The sequence below is a fragment of the Oncorhynchus mykiss genome, chromosome 2 (assembly GCF_057628025.1).
Source record: "Oncorhynchus mykiss isolate SJ-2025 chromosome 2, ASM5762802v1, whole genome shotgun sequence".
Taxonomy (NCBI): domain Eukaryota; kingdom Metazoa; phylum Chordata; class Actinopteri; order Salmoniformes; family Salmonidae; genus Oncorhynchus; species Oncorhynchus mykiss.
This window is the reverse complement of record NC_143023.1, coordinates 53302742-53320894: the sequence shown is the minus strand read 5'-3', so window position 1 is coordinate 53320894 and position 18153 is coordinate 53302742. Positions and strand designations below refer to the sequence as shown.

At 41.1% G+C, this 18153-nt stretch overlaps 2 protein-coding genes across 6 annotated transcripts in view; both read right to left on the bottom strand.

The window, feature by feature from the left end:
* The window catches only part of sin3aa (SIN3 transcription regulator family member Aa), a 32766-nt gene extending 25704 nt beyond the window's left edge, over window positions 1-7062 (bottom strand). For all 4 annotated transcript variants that reach the window (XM_021564800.3, XM_090201823.1, XM_090201856.1 and 1 more), the window contains exon 1: window positions 6992-7062. The gene's annotated coding sequence lies outside the window, so the exon portion shown is untranslated. The remainder of the gene's footprint in view (window positions 1-6991) is intronic.
* A 3313-nt stretch (window positions 7063-10375) lies between these two features.
* ptpn9a (protein tyrosine phosphatase non-receptor type 9a) overlaps window positions 10376-18153 on the bottom strand; it is a 44359-nt gene continuing 36581 nt past the window's right edge. For both annotated transcript variants that reach the window (XM_021564770.3, XM_021564780.3), the window contains exons 9-13: window positions 15757-15826; window positions 13882-13960; window positions 13551-13701; window positions 13094-13301; window positions 10376-12709 (exon numbers count right to left, since the gene is read on the bottom strand). In XM_021564770.3, coding sequence (XP_021420445.2) covers window positions 12519-12709; window positions 13094-13301; window positions 13551-13701; window positions 13882-13960; window positions 15757-15826 — 699 coding nt within the window. In that variant the 3' untranslated portion in view covers window positions 10376-12518. The remainder of the gene's footprint in view (window positions 12710-13093; window positions 13302-13550; window positions 13702-13881; window positions 13961-15756; window positions 15827-18153) is intronic.

Genomic DNA, 18153 nt, shown 5'->3' with positions numbered 1-18153 from the left:
TAGGACTATTTCTATCTACACCATTTGTATTTCATATACCTTTGACTATTGGATGTTCTAATAGGTACTTTATTATTGCCAGCCTAATCTCGGGAGTTGATAGGCTTGAAGTCATAAACAGTGCAATGCTTGAAGCACAGCGAAGAGCTGCTGGCAAATGCAGGAAAGTGCTGTTTGAATGAATGCTTACGAGCCTGCTGCTGCCTACCACCGCTCAGACTGCTCTATCAAATCATAGACCTAATTATAATATAATAACACCAAAATACGAGCCTTAGGTTATTAATATGGTCAAATCCGGAAACTATCAATTTGAAAACAAAACGTTTATTCTTTCAGTGAAATACAGAACTGTTCCATATTATATCGAAAGGGTGGCATCCCTAAGTCTAAATATTGCTGTTAACATTGATGGTTGTGCAATGTATGTCATAATTATGTAAAATTCTGGCAAATTAATTACGGTTTTTGTTAGGAAGAAATAGTCTTCACACAGTTCGCAACGAGCCAGGCGGCCTAAACGGCTGCATATACCCTGACTCTGCTTGCACAGAACGCAAGAGAAGTGACACAATTTCCCTAGTTAAAAGAAATTGATGTTAGCAGGCAATATTAACTAAATATGCAGGTTTAAAAATATATACTTGTGTATTGATTTTAAGAAAGGCATTGATGTTTATAGTTAAGTACACATTGGTGAAACGACAGTGCTTTTTTTCTTGAATGCGCTTGTTAAATCACCCGTTTGGCGAAGTAGGCTGTGATTCAATGATAAATTAACAGGCAGCGCATCAATTATATGCAACACAGGACAAGCTAGATAAACTAGTAATATCAACCATGTGTAGTTAACGAGTGATTATGTTAAGATTTATTGTTTTTTTATAAGGTAAGTTTAATGCTAGCTAGCACCTTACCGTGGCTCCTTGCTGCACTCGCATAACAGGTAGTCAGCCTGCCACGCAGTCTCCTCGTGGAGTGCAATGTAATCGGCCATAATCGGTGTCCAAAAATGTCAATTACCGATTGTTATGAAAACTTGAAATCGGCCAGTCCGATTAAATCGGTCGACCTCTAATATCCACAGTAAAATGAGTCCTATATCAACATAACCTGAATGGCCGCTCAGCAAGGAAGTAGCCACTGCTCTAAAACCGCCATAAAAAAGCCAAACTATGGTTTGCAATTGCACATGGGGACAAATATCGTACTTTTTGGAGAAATGTCCTCTGGTCTGATGAAACATAAATAGAACTGTTTGGGCATAATGACCATCGTTATGTTTGGAGGAAAAAGGGGGAGGCTCGCAAGCCGGAACACAGTATCCCAACCGTGAAGCACGGGGGTGGCAGCATCATGTTGTGGGGGTGCTTTGCTGCAGGAGGGACAAGTGCACTTCACAAAATAGATGGCATCAGGAGGCAGGAAACTTATGTGGATATACTGAAGCAACATCTCAAGACATCAGTCAGGAAGTTAAAGCTTGGTCGCAAATGGGTCTTCCAAATGGACAATGACCCCAAGCATACTTCCAAAGTTGTGGCAAAATGGCTTAAGGACAACAAAGTCAAGGTATTGGAGTGGCCATCACAAAGCCCTGACCTCAATCCCATACAATATTTGTGGGCAGAACTGAAAAAAGCATTTGCGAGCATGGATCCCTACAAACCTGACTCAGTTACACTAGCTCTGTCAGGAGGAATGGGCCAAAATTCACCCAACTTATTGTGGGAAGCTTGTGGAAGGCTACCTAAAACGTTTGACCCAAGTTAAACAATTTAAAGGCAATGCTTCCAAATACTAATTGAGTGTAAGTAAACTTCTGACACACTGGGAATGTGATTAAAGAAATAAAAGCTTAAATAAATCACTACTATTATTCTGACACATTCTTAAAATAACGTGTTGATCCTAATTGACCTAAAACAGGGAATTTTTGCTTGGATTAAAATGTCAGGAATTGTGAAAAACTTAGTTTAAATGTATTTGGCTTAGGTGTATGTAAACTTCCGACTCCAACTGTACTTTATAGTGTTATTGGCTATTCTATGTTCTGGTTGGTAGCTAACGTTACCACTCCAGTGGCTAACGTTAGCACCGTCATGAAAATGGGCATCTGGGAAGCCCTACAATATTACATTTTTCTAAGTAGTGCCAACGCTTGGGAGCAGGCAATGTTGAAAAGTAATCTTTACATGTTGTACTTTTCTTAAATGTAGGTAATTTGTAAATTACAAACTAGCTGACAAGAAAATTGCATTTCAAGAAGGTGCAGTTTTTGCTGGGGAGAGGCTTTACGTTCCCGCAGGATGCCCAAATGGGTCACTTATGTCACGTAGCTGAGAGTAGAATGTATTCGGTTCAGTCAGTTGTTCCAATAAACCCTTCCCAGCTAACGTAGATTATGCTGGCTAGCTGGCAACTGCATGGCGCTAGTTAAAACTTGTAAAAGTCAGTGATGTTATGTAGATGAACAAGGGATAAATAATTTGCAGTATTGATCACCAATGTTCCCTTAACTGCGCACCACCACCGGGACTGCCACGAAGAAGAAATGCTGAGCAGAGACAAGAGATTAAACTTCAACGTTTTTTCTGTGATCAAATCAACATTATATCATCCCCTTTTCAATTAAAGAAAACAAATCTAACTTTGCAAGATTGAGTCTGATTTTGTTGTAGCAGAGCCAATACAATGTTATTAGCAGGGTTATCCCTTGAGCGGTCTTTCAATCACCCGCGAGTGAATGCACTTTTTTAGAACAGTTCAGAGCCGCGAGTGTGCACGCATTTGTTCATATTCTTTGCTAGTTAGCGGGTTATTTGCCCAGTTATAGACAAGTATAGGTCAGCAATGGGAAGTTATTGCTTCCTACAAGAGCACAAAACGTGTAGGCTACACTTCAAGTTGTCTTTGAAAAGCCAGTCAGGTAAAAAGCTTGTCTTAATTAAAAGGGGCAGCAGGTAGATCGAATCCCGGAGCTGACAAGGTAGAAATGTTCGTTCTGCCCCTGAACAGTTAAACCCACTGTTCCTAGGCCGTCATTGTAAATAAGAATTTGTTCTTAACTGACTAGCCTAGTTAAATAAAGGTTCAATAAAAAAAGGGTGAGTCTTGCATTTGGAGACAGGCTTGACTATGCAAATAAGCCAATAAACAGAGGGGTACCCTACATTGTCTGTATGGTAATAATAATAATACATTGTATATTGTTAGTGGTTTCTTGCATCACACAACAATACAATTTACAGTTACCTATTTGGCCCATGGCATTACAGACCAAGTCAAAATGCATGAATTCATGGCAAGCCCTTCATATAATATAAAAACATTTTTAAAAAGTCTCATGTAATGTAGGCCTGCATTGAACACCACATAGGCTATTTCATAGAAATCAAAAGTTATTTCCATGTAAAAATGTTTTGTTGGTAGGCCTACATTATGCTCAAATAGCCACAATAGCCTATTGGCTACAGTCTAAAATTGTAAAGGTACAACCTCAGTGTTCACTATAAACGCACACCGGAAGTTGCACAAAATTCTCACAATGTTTAAGTTTCTGCTCACATTTGTTCCACCCCACTTGACTTTATGTTGTATTAGGATAGCAGCCCACATGAGAAATAACTTTAATATTGATACCATCTGGATCACGTGCTAGTCTTCACTGCTCAATGGGGATGTACAATATTACATTTCAAATTCTCGCTGAAGTTTCTAGCCAAATTGGATATTGTGGCTAGAAACTTCAGTGAGAATTTAAAACTTAATATTGTACATCCCCATTGAGCAGTACAGACTATCACGTTATCCAGATGGTATCAATATCACAAGTTATTCCTCATCAGGATGACTGACTGAACCGAATCCGTTAGTCTCCACTCAACTCTCGCTGCACGGAAAACATCATCAATTTGGTCACCGGGCATGTCTGTATAGCCTCTTTCAGAGGTGTGAGGAGGATCTCCGCGGACCCTTCATGTCGGGGGAATTAATTTGGCCATTGGCGATCTGTGGAGTTCTGTCAATTAACTTAATTCTAGCATTACACATTATACTAATTATGTCCGATTTAATCAACAAATATGATAGTCAGTTTAAATAAGGTTAAGGGTACAAGACTGTGTACATATCTGGCTGTGTTGGCAGAAATCACTACATATCCCATAGAGCCAAGCGGGGAGAGAGTGCCCATTGTTACTGTTCCAAGACCAGTCAGAGGCAGTGCTTGACGGGCAGGAGCTCACCAGAGCGGAGTACCGGTGTTGTGCCGAAAAGCTCCCCCTGCCAGAATTCTCCATCCCCTTCGCATGAACGCGCACACACAAATATTAATTGCTGCGACTTGCTTGCTAGTTAACATTTCTGATCACGTTAGGCAGCATTTCAATTTTTTTTATGTCGGTTTGATCGCGGGGGAGGCACTAGTAATGTCTGTAGTTTTCAGGTTTGGTTATTTGTTTCAAATGTATTCTATAAATAAATCTATTTGCTAAAATTCATCATCTCTCCCATGTCTTATTTGACTAGTTGTTCTGTAATGTTTATTGCTTGCCTACATTTGACTCCCTCCTATGTTTAATATAACACACATACATTAATAATTAATTTCGGTTGCCTATCCCGAAGTGAAGTTTGTGCTATACAAAGTATTTGACTAGCCACAAAATTTTTAAAAATTAGGTGGAAGGGATTTCGGCAAGGCCATTTTCTTGCCTGACGAAATTCTTACCCCTTTCTATCTTGGGACTGCAAGGCCATGGCACACTTCAGAATAATTTTGGTAGCTCATGTTGACCAGTAGTGTGTGCCACGGGAAGTATTTGACTCCAGCCACAAAATTAAGGAAATTAGAAGGGGGGAACGACAACGATTTCAGCAGGCAAGAAAATGAACTTGCCAAAATCACCCCCCACCCTCAATTTACTTAATTTTCTGTCAGGGGGGAGCTTTTCGGCCCCAGACCGGCCACTAAAATGTTCTCCTGCTTAAACTCCAGTTCCTCTTTTAGAATATTAGCTCAAAAGTACTGTGGCGATCCCGCACCTAAATATCAACCGTCCTGGCACTCAACATGAGTACCGGCCCCTATTTCAGTCCAAGTCAGAAGCATCCAGCAAACCCTATGCCAATAGGGTTGAACTGAATTTGGAAGCGCGTTAAGTAGTGCAATGGTATCCTTCGCCACCTCATTTTATGAATATGCATAGTCATCTCGAGACAACTACTATAACGTGATTTTTCTCTAAATTGCCGGCATGTCATTTATACTACTTATCAGTACACTCGTAACAACTGAAGCATTACAAAACGTATATTCGATCAAATAAACCTCACGTAGGAAAAAAAAATGTGTTGACCAAACGTAACACTTATTGACCGCCATACAAAAACTCATTGATTTGTGGGCGAAACAACGTCACCTGCAGGAGGGAAACAGATTATCCACCGAGTTGTCTCGCGCATTACTGCGCATATTCAGGCTGTCAAAGGCACTCCGACAAAAGTTGTTTTTGACAAATGAAAACGTGTCAGTTCGGCACTTCTACGAGGTCGGAGTAATAACATATTCAGCAAGACATTGGCCTGACATTCATTAATATTGGCTCAAATCTAGGTAGTGCCTTTAGATTTCGATCAAATTAACTTTGGAATAACATTTCACTCCTCAAACCCTGGTCTGTTTCGCAAGCGTTCCCAGAAGTCTCGCGATATTGCGCCTCTGGGTTTAGAAACTGTGGTGGAACTTCCAAAATAAACCATTGCCCACGGGAGGCGGAGCTGAAACACAGCCAGGGATTTCTCCCTCCTCCACCCGAGGAGTTACAGCAGCGATTGTATGACAACCGTGCCAGTGTACAGATTACGAGACATTGACGAGTACGCACATTTTAATTCGTTCTGAATCGGGTTTTGGCATGCTTCTGCTGAATACAGCCAAACAGGCGCCTCAACTGGATTCGCCTATGTGACTTATTCAGGCTCGGAAATAACACAGCTAACCATTTCGACCGACGTAGGCACCAGATCTAGAATGTTGTCAAACACAAAAAGCCATATGGTTATTGCTAGAGCGGAAACATTTTAAGCATGTAGCCAACATTAAAGCTAACCAGCTAGGACAGAGGAAGGACATTTCTTCAAGTTTTATAGGATTGATGGCAGACAAGTCTCGGTCTCCCTCGATATAGCTAGCAGATTGTCACATTAGCCCTGCAAAATCCCAAATGCTAGCTGGTTCGATATGCCCCTCTTACTTTTTCTACCGAAAATGAACAGGAACGATTGAAATGCTGCGTTCTAAAGCAATACGGGAAACATAGCAAATTATATTATTTCCTCGGCTGCAGCAGCTTTCTTGTGCGTAGATTTGGTACTCGCAACGAGGACAATGGTTGAAACCTGATATACAAGACAACAATTTAGATGATTTCGTTTTGAAACATGCAAGTCAGTTGCCCTCCACATTCAGTGCCAAAGTCAAATAGGAACTATGAAACATTTTGTAAGCGTCATTACAATTGACGTTATAGGCAATTCCGTGTCAAAAGCAGTTGTAAATGTCTTAGTTTGACCGTCTTGATTAAATTCTGTGTTTACTTTGATACTCGGAGTAAAATGTCCTATTCACCACAATAACTCCCTCCCCCTGCCGATCCATTTGCAAACTGTAGCCTATACACCGAGGTCTGCAAGATACTACATAGTATTTTTTTTACTTCTCTGGAAGTGTAAACAATTTATATATAACCCCATTTACAGTTAATTCGTGTTCTTTCAGCAACAGAAACGCATACTAGGGGGAAATTTGGCTTGCAACCATGTCCTTATTTTGGCCGTTCCTTTGACATTATCGCGTAAACACCAATACATTTGCAAGAACAAGATTCATAGCCTATATGCCCTTAACCTTCCCAATCTTTATGAACGTCATATGGTTCGAAATATGAAAGCAGAAACATTTATGTTTGCTTTACCAGCTGTTACATACCTAGGAAAAATGGTCTTCTCACTCCGGATTCGTGTTTGTAACAAAATAGTTGGAAACGCCCCCCCCTCCTCTTGCATTGGCGTACACTTCTCCTTACGTCATTTGAGTTTAAATATTACCCGCCAAACTGTTACCTATAGGCCTACTTTTTTATGCTGGTCTAGTCCAAGAAATGTAATAGTTTTAAACAAATAAGGATTTGGTATGAACTTTGATTCATATATATATTTTTAAATTGTATGTTCTTGTCAGTAGATTCTATCCAGATGTATAAGCTATGGCAGAAGACTGTCACCTGGTGACAACAAAGTAAACAGCAAAAGAGGAAGACCTTGATGGTTGAAATGTTACCAATCTTTATTAAATAGCCTTTGGGAGCAACTAATGTGAGCAGAATTTTTTTAAATGCATCTTATACCATAGAATTAAAAATGGTACATAATGTAATAATATCTATTCTCGATTAGGCTACCCTCCCTTCAATTTCAGTTGGATGCCACCAGGTTTCCTCCAAATTAAGAGCATCTTGATTCAAGCAAGCCTAAATTACAACTATGGAGTCAAGACATGAGGCATGACACTTAAAAAAGAAAAGCCTCTGCTACTTCTCTATGATATCTTAAATGCATGCAGACTGAGAAGTGACACTTGGCCATAGGCTACTGCTGTGTTGGAGCAAAAAACAAAACCTGTGAGTTGAGTCTGTGCAGTAAATGCAATTGTACTCACATTTGTCCAACAATACTAAGACAATTGAAGTAAGATGTAAGGATAGTATGAAGGCTCATTAGGGGCGACAACTTCCCTGTGGTGATAATATTAGGGCATCCTATCATTGATGTCCAAACCACTACTACTGGACACAAACTTTTAAAAAAGGTAAATAGCAGATAACGCAAAGTTTTAGCAAAGGCAAGTAACGATTATCACAGGGGAGATAGAATACTAAAGTTGGAGTTGAAAAGATCTTAGCTCCCCCTTCTGGAATTTATGGAGCTTTTGGCCACCTCAGAAAGCTGCAAAACAATTCTGGAGCCAAGACTAGCCTTTTATAGATGCTAAGAAATGTAATCAAGTCACAGAAAAATAATTACAGCCAAATTAATCATTTTCTTCAAACTTAGATTTTTTCAGAATTATGATTAGTCTAGACAAACCAGATTCAAATATGACAAAAGCACACAATCAATTGGGAATCACCATTTTTCATTTAATATGCTGAATACACTGTTTTGGTCTTCCTTTGAAAGGTTATTGGACATATCCCAATCTCCTTTGATTGGAAAACATAATACTTGGCAAAACAAAAATTGGGTAATGAGACAGAACCATTTCAAATGCACGTGTAGACAAAGGTTGGCTTTTCATACAGCATAGTTTGAGTCAGTTGTCCTCAATCATACTAATAACAAGTAATGTTACAACTGAGAATATAATTTAAAGTAGATACTTTTAAAGTCTGAATACTTGTAAGAAAAAGTTGAATACAATAGAAAAATAATATTGGTCACACTTTGTGTCCGTCATTGAAAGTAATCATTCTAAAATAAGAGTGCACGAAGATGGCGGACTTAAATGAGGCTCCACTTCAAGCAAATTCAATATGAATTCAGTTGCAAAGAACACATTATTTCATCCAACTATAAGCCATGTAATGATGCACAGGCACTGTACAGCAATGGGAACGGTAATATTCTACATGTATGACAAGATGTCAGGTTCAGATAGATTATATTCGGAAACTATTCAGACCCCTTCACTTTTTCCACACTGTTACGTTACAGCCTTATTCTAAATTTGATTAAATCACCCCCCCCCCCCCCCCCCCCCCAAATCTAAACACAATACACCAGTGACAAAGCAAAAACAGGTTTAGCCATTTTTGCAAATGTATAAAAAAGTGAAATAAATATCACATTTACTTAAGTATTCAGACCCTTTACTAAATATTTTGTTGAATCACCATTGACAGCGATTACAGCAGTCTTCTTGGGTATGACACGCCTGTATTTGGGGAGTTTCTCCCATTATTTTCTGCAGATCCTCTCAAGCTCTGTCAGGTTGGATGGGGAGTGTCGCTGCACAGCCATTTCCAGGTCTCTCCAGAGATGTTGGATCAGGTCAAGTCAAGTGGAAGGTTCTCCCATCTCCACAGAAGAACACTGGAGCTCTGTCAGAGTGACCATAAGGTTCTTGGTCACCTCCCTGACCAAGGCCCTTCTTCCTGGATTGCTCAGTTTGGCTAGGCGGCCAGCTCTCGGAAGAGTCTTCGTGGTTCCAAACTTCTTCAATTTAAGAATGATGAGGCCACTGTGTTCTTGGGGAACTTCAATGCTGCAGAAATGTTTTTGTACCCTTTCCCTAGATCTGTGCCTCGACACAATCCTGTCTCAGAGCTCTACGGACAATTCCTTTGACCTCATGGCTTGGTTTTTGCTCTGACATGCACTGTCAACTGTGAGACCTTACCAAATCATGTCCAACCCAGTTGTAGAAACATCAAGGATAATCAATGGAAATAGGATGCACCTGAGCTCATTTTCAAGACTCATAGCAAAGGGTCTGAATACTTATTTACATAAGGTATTTAAAAAAAACATTTGTAAAAATGGTCTAAAATCCTGTTTTTGCTTTGTCATAAATGGGGTATTGTGTGTAGATTGAGGATTTAATGTTGTTTTTATATATTTCAGAATAAAGCTAACAAAATGTGGGGAAAGTAAAGGGGTCTGAATACTTTGAAGGTCAAATGTCCAATCAACAGTAATCACGTTATATTGTACCTACAGTGCCTTCAGGAGAGTTCACACCCCTTTACTTTTTCCAGATTTTGTTGTTACAGCCTAAAAAAAAAAAAAATGGATTAAATTAAGATTTGTGTCACTGATCTACACCCAAATGTCAAAGTGGAATTTTGGTTGTGGAAACATTTAACGCTGAAATGTCAATAAGTATTTAACCCCTTTGTTGTGGCAAGCCTAAATAAGTTCAGGAGTAAAATGTGCTACAAATCACAAGTTGCATGGAATCATTCAGTGTTCAATAATAGTGGTTAACATTAGTTTTGAATGAGTACCCCATCTTTGTACCCCACACATACAGATAATACATTGTAAGGTCCTTCAATTGAGTAGTGAATTTCAAGCACAGATTCAACCAAAGACCAGGCAGGTTTTTCAATGCTTTGCAAAGGGCACTGATTGGTAGATGTGTAAAAATATAAAAAGCAGACACGGAATATCCTTCTGAGCATGGTGAAGTTATTAATTAGGCTTTGGACGGTGTATCAATACACCCAGTCATTACAAAGATAAAGGCGTCCTTCCTAATTCAATTGCTGGAGAGGAAGGAAAATGCTCAGGGATTTGACCATGAGGCCAAAGGTGGTTTTAAAACAGTTAGAATTTAATGGTTGTAATATGAGAATGGAACATTGTAGTTACTCCACAATGAAGACACATTTCAGTTGTACAACTGACTAGGTATCCCCCTTTCCCAATACTAACCTAATGACAGAGTGAATAGGAAGCCCGTACAGGATACGCAAATTCCAAAACATGCACATTGTTTGCAACAAGGCACTTAAAGTAATGTGGCAAAGAAATTCACTTTTTCCCTGAATACAAAACTTTGTGTTTGGGGAAAATCCAACATCAATGAGTACCACTTCATATTTTCTAGCATGGTGGTGGCTGCATCATGTTATGGGTATGCTTGTCATTGGCAAGGGAGTTTAAGCTAAAAAGAAACAGAATACAGCTATAAGCAAATAAAAAAATCCTAGAGAAAAACCTGGTTCACTCTGCTTTCCAAAGGACACTGGTAGACAAATTCACCTTTCAGCAAGACAATTACCTAAAACATAAGGCCAAATCTACACTGGAGTTGCTTACCAAGATTGTAAAATCCAGGTGTACAAAGCTCTTAAACTTACCCAAGAAAACATAAAGCTGTAATCACTGCCAAAGATGCTTCTACAAAGTATTGACTCAGGGGTGTGAATACTTATGTACATTCGATTTCTGTATTTAATTTTCAATAAAATGTAATAAAAAAAACAAAACATGGTTTTCACTTTGTCATTATGAGGTATTGTGTGTAGATGGGTGAGAAAAAAAAAATATTTAATTCAGGCTGTAACAAAATGTGGAATAAGTAAATAAGTGTGAATACTTTCTGAAGGCACCGTATATCACACGTATACAATCTCCTACAATTGTAATTTCACCTTAAATGCACTTTACCAACACAAGAACTGTAATCTCTAAAAGCACAAAGTGCTTCAACATGGCTGTGTATAAAAGTCTATTGCACTTTACTGAGGTGAGGTCTAGGACTGGTGTCTTAAAGCGGAAGCAGGGTTATGGCCTTCCTACACCAGGTCCATCGCAGCATAGGAGGCTCAATAGACGTACATGACACAACTGAAGCATACGGAACAACTACTGAGTGAAAGCAGCGGCGACCAAACATTTAATGTCACGATCACTACAAGATTTTCACAAGGAACGTTTGAACAGCCAATGTGAATGACTTACAATAACAGAGTGAAGGCAGATGGTTCATGTGTTGTCAGGAGGCCAGCTCTTAATTATTAGATCTGTAGGAAATGCATTGAGATACCAACTTTATCAGCTGCTCACAAAAACATTAATGTGTTTAGTATTACTTAAAGTTGAATTTAAGGTCATCTATGCATTTTAACTCTCAATGGTTGAGGCTTGGATTGGGGGTAGGGTAAGATGAGAAGTCCACATGCATCTCAGGGGCAACTTCTACATGTAGCCATTCGATTCAATGGCCCAGGGGAAGTTGGGGGGGGGGGGGGGGGGGGGGTCATCCCAGGAGGGGTTCAATGCTTGTATGCCAAGTATAGTTGTATCGCTAAGGTCACAACGACAATACCAAGAGGCAAAAGACCATTGAAAAAAAACTATTCTTACTTTCTTCTCCAATACCATTCTTCTCTGCTTTCACAGGTAGAGGATGGAGAGAGGGAGAGAGCAAGAGAAAAAGCCTTCTCAAAGACCACTGAACTGGTCACAGATGTGATAGGTTCTTAAAAAAGGAAGTTGAACGCAAAGTTCATGTCATCGGTTACTGCTAAGTATCTGGATCACACAAGACACCAAAGCGAATGATGTGCGTCACAACACTAACGACAGACTCGCATAGACACAGATAACGGTCACATAATGATTCAAAATCTTCCTCAGAAGACACAAAACTGACAACATTTGTTGCCAGGTTGCTGTGTCTTGTATGTTATTATGTCTTACTATCTAACATTTTTCATCACAACTGTGGCTCTGTCAGAAGTGGCAGAGTCAGAAGGAGGAATGAGTTGGTCTTAAAGGCCTCTTAAAAAGGGAAGAAGTGATGGCATTTGCTAGAAGTGGGCATGCTGATTGGCTACAAAGTGTCCCCTGGATTCACAGATTGGCTGCGAGAAGGGTCACTGATAGGCTACGACAACATCCAGGGCATCACAGATTGGCCGTGAGAACTATGAGGCGACCCCCAGGCATCACTGATTGGCTGAGAGCAGGCCCTGTCTCTGAGCGTGCTCCAGGATGGCGTTGTGGCAGAAGTAGTACTGGTCTGGGGTCTGGATGGTGAAGGCCCTCTGCGTTCTCATCCGCCGCACCGTCTGACACACGTTGAGCGTCCCCACATCCTGCAGCTGGGACAGACAGATGTCCAGGGCACAGAAGGTACCTGGGGAGAGGAGAGGGAAGGCGGGAGACATCATTATCAACAAATGTGTTGTGGGGAAAATACAGGAATAACATTAGTTCACTATGGCCCTCCATACATTATAGCCAAGGTGAACAGGTGCCGTAGAAATAGAATCCCTATTAGCGAAATTGAGGTGACACCTATGACTGTCCATAGAGATTCTATGTCATTCTGTGCTTTACACCGATCTTACCACAGGGCTTATTTTTGGCAGGAAAGAAGATAATTAAGTTCGATATAAGCCTGTATGAACCTTTATGATATCATGTTTTCTGTGTCTTTATTTGGGACTCAAGGACTAGAATGAGTCTGACACGCATAGACTAAAAGAGTGGTGGTCGTCAATGAGAATTAATAATTCACCTGTTCTGCCGATGCCAGCACTGCAGTGAACCACCATGGGGGGTCCCAAGGGGTGGCCCCTCCACTGGGGCCCCATGGTCTTCACTGACCGCCTCTGCTGCCTCTTGACAGCCCCCAGAAAGTCAATGAGTGTCACGGCCGAGGTGGGGACGCCGTAGTCGGGCCAGCTCAGGTACTGGAAGTGGGTCACCTGCCTCTGCTCACAATTCTGGAACACACACACGAGATGTAGCTTCAAAATGGGTGAACAACCACCAATGTTTTGCAATTGTTCAAACTCGATAGAAGTTTTGATATTAGCCAACAGTCTAAGAAGAGATGGTAGTGTGTGCTATAGCTAGATAATCTCAGATTTTTGTCCTTGGAAAAAAAATACAAATTCATCAATGGGAAGGCATGTGTTCTCCTTGGGTAAAGGGAGCAGAGGTCACCTGAGACCTGTAGCTTGCTACTGTACCTCCATGTTGTGCAGCTCCAGGGTGGTCTGGTTGTAGTGGGAGTGATTGTCCACCCTCTGGTTGACCACAGCCATGTGACCATACACCTCCTGGCCGCCTTCCTCTAGAGGCCAGTACTGACCACACTTCTTCCGACCTCCCTCGTCCGCTCTGCAATACACAGATCGATTATTGACGATCTTTCTAGAACCTCTAGGAAGTGCCCCATTGTAACCTACAGTATTTGGGTCTGGTTCACAACAGTCATTTCCAAATGTCAATGACTCATTTAAAAACAATTCTCTACATCATGCCCACTGGGTAAAACAAATATGCAAGAAGATGAACTACCTTGTTGTCATGACAATGACTAGCACGTTTTGCTCCCAGACCATCCTCCAGAAATCCCCATAGGTTTTCTCCAGTGGTCCTATGGACAGCAGAGGGTAGAATGAAGAGAATTAACTACTTTTAATAAAGACATCATAAAGCAGGGGTGTCAAGCATACGGCCTGTGTATGTTTGACACTGTGTCCAGTTTATTAGATACATCGATCTAGTACCAGGTTGGACCCCCTTTGCCTCCAGAACAGCCTAAATTCTTAGGGGGGGTAGAAACATTGCGCAATTGGCACGAAGGGACAAAATATGTGCCAGGACAACATTCCCCACATCATTGCAACACCAGCCTATACCGTGACACCGGGGCAGGATGGGGCTATGGACTCATGCTGCTTACGCCAATTCCTGAACTCAATATACTTTAAAAAGGACAAAAAACAAATGGAAACTGTGTAGAAGTGATAATGACATACATTTATACTGTTTCTTGACTGTGTCCCGCTCGCAAGTAATCACCAAAAAAAACAAGCTTATGGCATCGTTTGGAACTGCCGATCAAGAACGCAGAGTTCATCTCAGCCTATGCTGCCCTTCAGTCCCTTGACTTTTTCGCCCAGACTGAGACATGGAACACCGCTGCTCTCTTTTCAGCTGACTATGTTCTCTCTCATAGTCCGAGAGCATCTGGACATCGCAGTTATGAAACAGGGCTACTCCTCCCTCCCCGGCAACTTCAACTTTCCGACGTCTGCCTTCGATTACTTTCTTTCAAACTCACTCTTTCCCCTCCTTTTGACCTCACTCTTTCCCAGTCCCCTCCCACTCACAAGGCAAGCAATACGCTTGACTAGAGGCTGTTCACCTACTCATCTCAGTGCAACCCCCTTCCAGGTCTCTGATCAAACTACCTTGTTTCCTTTTCTGTCTCCCTCTCCTCCAAACCTAGCCACTCAACCCCTGCAGCTTATCCAGAACACTGCAGCCCGCCTGGTGTTTAACCTTCCCAAGTTCTCCCATGCCACCCGCTCTTCCGCACACACCACTGGCTTCCATTTGAAGCTTGCACCACAACAAAACCATGGTACTTGCCTATGGAGCTGCCCCTCCCTACCTTCAAGCTATGCTCAAACCCTACACCCCAACCCGAGCCCTCCCTTCTGCCACCTCTGGTCTCTTCCACACCTACTGGAGGGCAGCTTGTGCTCAGCCCAATCCAAGCTCTTCTCTGTCCTGGCACAATGGTGGCAACAGAATCCCTGCTCATCTTCCTAAAACCCTACCTCTTCTTAAATAATCCCACAGCACACCAACCCCCACCCCCCTTTGTAAACTAACGCTTGCCCCCCCCCCCACTAGCTCAGACTTTGCTGATAGCTACTTTGAGGAAAATTTTACTTTGACTGATACGTGGTTGTCCCACCTAGCTAACTAAGTCGCTCTGGATAAGAGCGTCTGCTAAATTACAAAAATTTTAATGTAAAGCTAGGGAGTCTGAAAAGTAAAGAAACTAGGATAGAGGACTAGCTTTTGCAAATTTAGACAGTGAGGAAATAACTCATTTCAACATCCCTACCACATCCCCAACGAGAGAAGAAAAAAAAAAAAAAAAAAAAAAAAAACTGGACATTTAAAATGCGTCTATGTATCACATTTTCAACTGACTCAAAATTATTTTGTCAATCATCAGGGGGCTATAAATGCTTATGACAAGTTTTACAACGCATCCACCACATCAATGCATTTTACCTGCCAACTTTAGTGTTACCAAAATACCAATAGTTTGAGAACCTCTTACAAATTAATAAATATCCCATGAAAAAAGGAATTTGTGCAAAAGTATCTGATGATGAAACTAGCAGGCATCATAGACTGACGACTTTGTACCTTGAGTACCGATGTACGCATTCTTCTGTTTGTAGCCGTCCATGAAGCTGGCATTGATGTAATCTGATCTCTGTGGGAAAAAAACAGGACTTTGTCACAGCGAATGATAGAATAGGGGTCTTGTAACAGAGCTGTACAGTAGCAATTCAGATACCATTATACAAACATATGAAAATATAGCTCAGTTATTTGTGTGTCTTAATAACATATTCAAGATTAATCAATCATTTAAATAAATATTTTTCAAGTTCTGGGAACCACATGTAAACAGTAGGCATAGGTGCGTTTACAAAGACAGGCATACAGCAAGTCTTCTAATGCACTTTGTGCTTGATGAAAGGCAATGCCTTCAGAAAGTATTCCTAGCCTTTGACTAATTCCACATTTTGTTGCGTTACAGCATGAATTCAAAATTTATGAAAAAAATTCTCTTCTCACCCACCTACACACAATACCCCATAATGACAAAGTGAAAACATGTTTAGACATTTTTGCACATATTGAAAATGAAATATCCAAGTTACATAATGCACATTTATTGAAAATGAAATACAGAAATATCTCAAATTTACATAAGCATTCACACCCCCTTGCTATGACACTCCATTTCCCTTTGATCATCCTTGAGCTAGCGCAACATGATTGAACTCCACCTGTGGCAAATTCAATTGTTTGGACATGATTTATACACTGAACACCTTCCTAATATTGAGTTGCACGCCTTGTGCCCTCAGAACAGCCTCAATACATCGGGCATGGACTCTACAAGGTGTCGAAAGCGTTCCGCAGGGATGCTGGCCCATGTTGACTCCAATGCTTCCCACAGTTGTGTCAAGTTGGCTGGATGTCCTTTGGGTGGTGGACCTTCGTTACACACAGGAAACTGTTGAGTGTGAAAAGAACTGCAACGCTACAGAGTTTGACATAAAACAGTGCACCTGGCACCTACTACTATACCCCTTTCAAAGGCACTTAAATCTTTGGTCTTACCCATTCACCCTCTGAATGGCACACATACACAAGCCATGTCTCAAGGCATAAAAAAATCCTTCTTTAACCGGTCTCCTTCCCTTCATCTACACAGATTGAAGTGGATTTAACAGGTTACAATAAGGGATCATAGCTTTCACCTGGTCAAAGAGCAGGTGCTCCTAATGTTTTGTACAATCAAGTGTATAAGGCTCCACAGTTGACAGTGCATATTCAGATCAGAAACTATACCATGCGATCCAAGGAGCTGTCCGTAGATCTCCGAAATAGAGTTGTGACATATATCCGGGCAAGGGTATAAAACAATTTCTAGAGTGTTTAAAGTATCCAAGAGCACAGTGGTCTCCATCATTTGGAAATTTAAAAAAAATATATGTCACTACCCAGACTGTGCCAGACTCTGGCTGTCTGACCAAACTGAGCAACCGGGCAAGAAGAACCTAGGTGAGGGAGGTGACCAAGAACCCAATGGCCACTGACAGAATTACAGTTCCTTGGCTGCAATAGGAGAACAGGCTCTGCAGTACTTTACCAATCTGGGCTTTGTGGGAGAGTGGCAGACCGAAGCCACTCCGGAGGAAAAGGGACATGACAGCACGCCTGGATTTGACAGAAATCCCACAAATGACTCAAAGCATAAGGCAAAGGATTCTGTGGTCTAATGCGACAAACTGAACTCTTTGGCCTGAATAAAAAGCACTATGTCTGGAGAAAAACAGGCACAGCTCATCACCCGTACAACACCATCCCTACTGTAAGCATGGTGGTGGCAGCATCATGCTATGGGGATGCTGGGAGACTGGTGAGGATAGAAGAAACAATGAATGGAGCCAAACACAGGCAAATCCTCAATGAAAACTCGCTTCAGAGCGCAAACAACCTTTGACTAGAGAAGATTTATGTGCCAACAGGACAATGACCCCAAGCATACAGCCAAATCAATGTTGGAATGGCTTCAGATCAAAAATGTGAGTTCTTGAGTGGCCTAGCCAAAGCCCAGACTTGAATCCCATTGAAAATCTGTGGAAATACTTAAAGATTGCTGTTCACTCCCCATCTAATTTAACAGAGCTTGAGAAAATCTGCAAGGAAGAATGGGAGAAATCCCCAGATCCAGATGTTCAAAGCTGATACGGACATACCCAAGACAACTCAAACCTGTAATTGCCACCAAAGTGGCTTGGTGGGGGTGTGAATTGACTCAGGGGTGTGAATAGCTAGTGGGGCAAAAAAGTATTTAGTCAGCCACCAATTGTGCAAGTTCTCCCACTAAAAAAAGATGAGGCCTGTAATTTTCATCATAGGTACACTTCAACTATGACAGACAAAATTAGAAAAAAAATCCAGAAAATCACATTGTAGGATTATTAATGAATTTATTTGTAAATTATGGTGGAAAATAAGTAT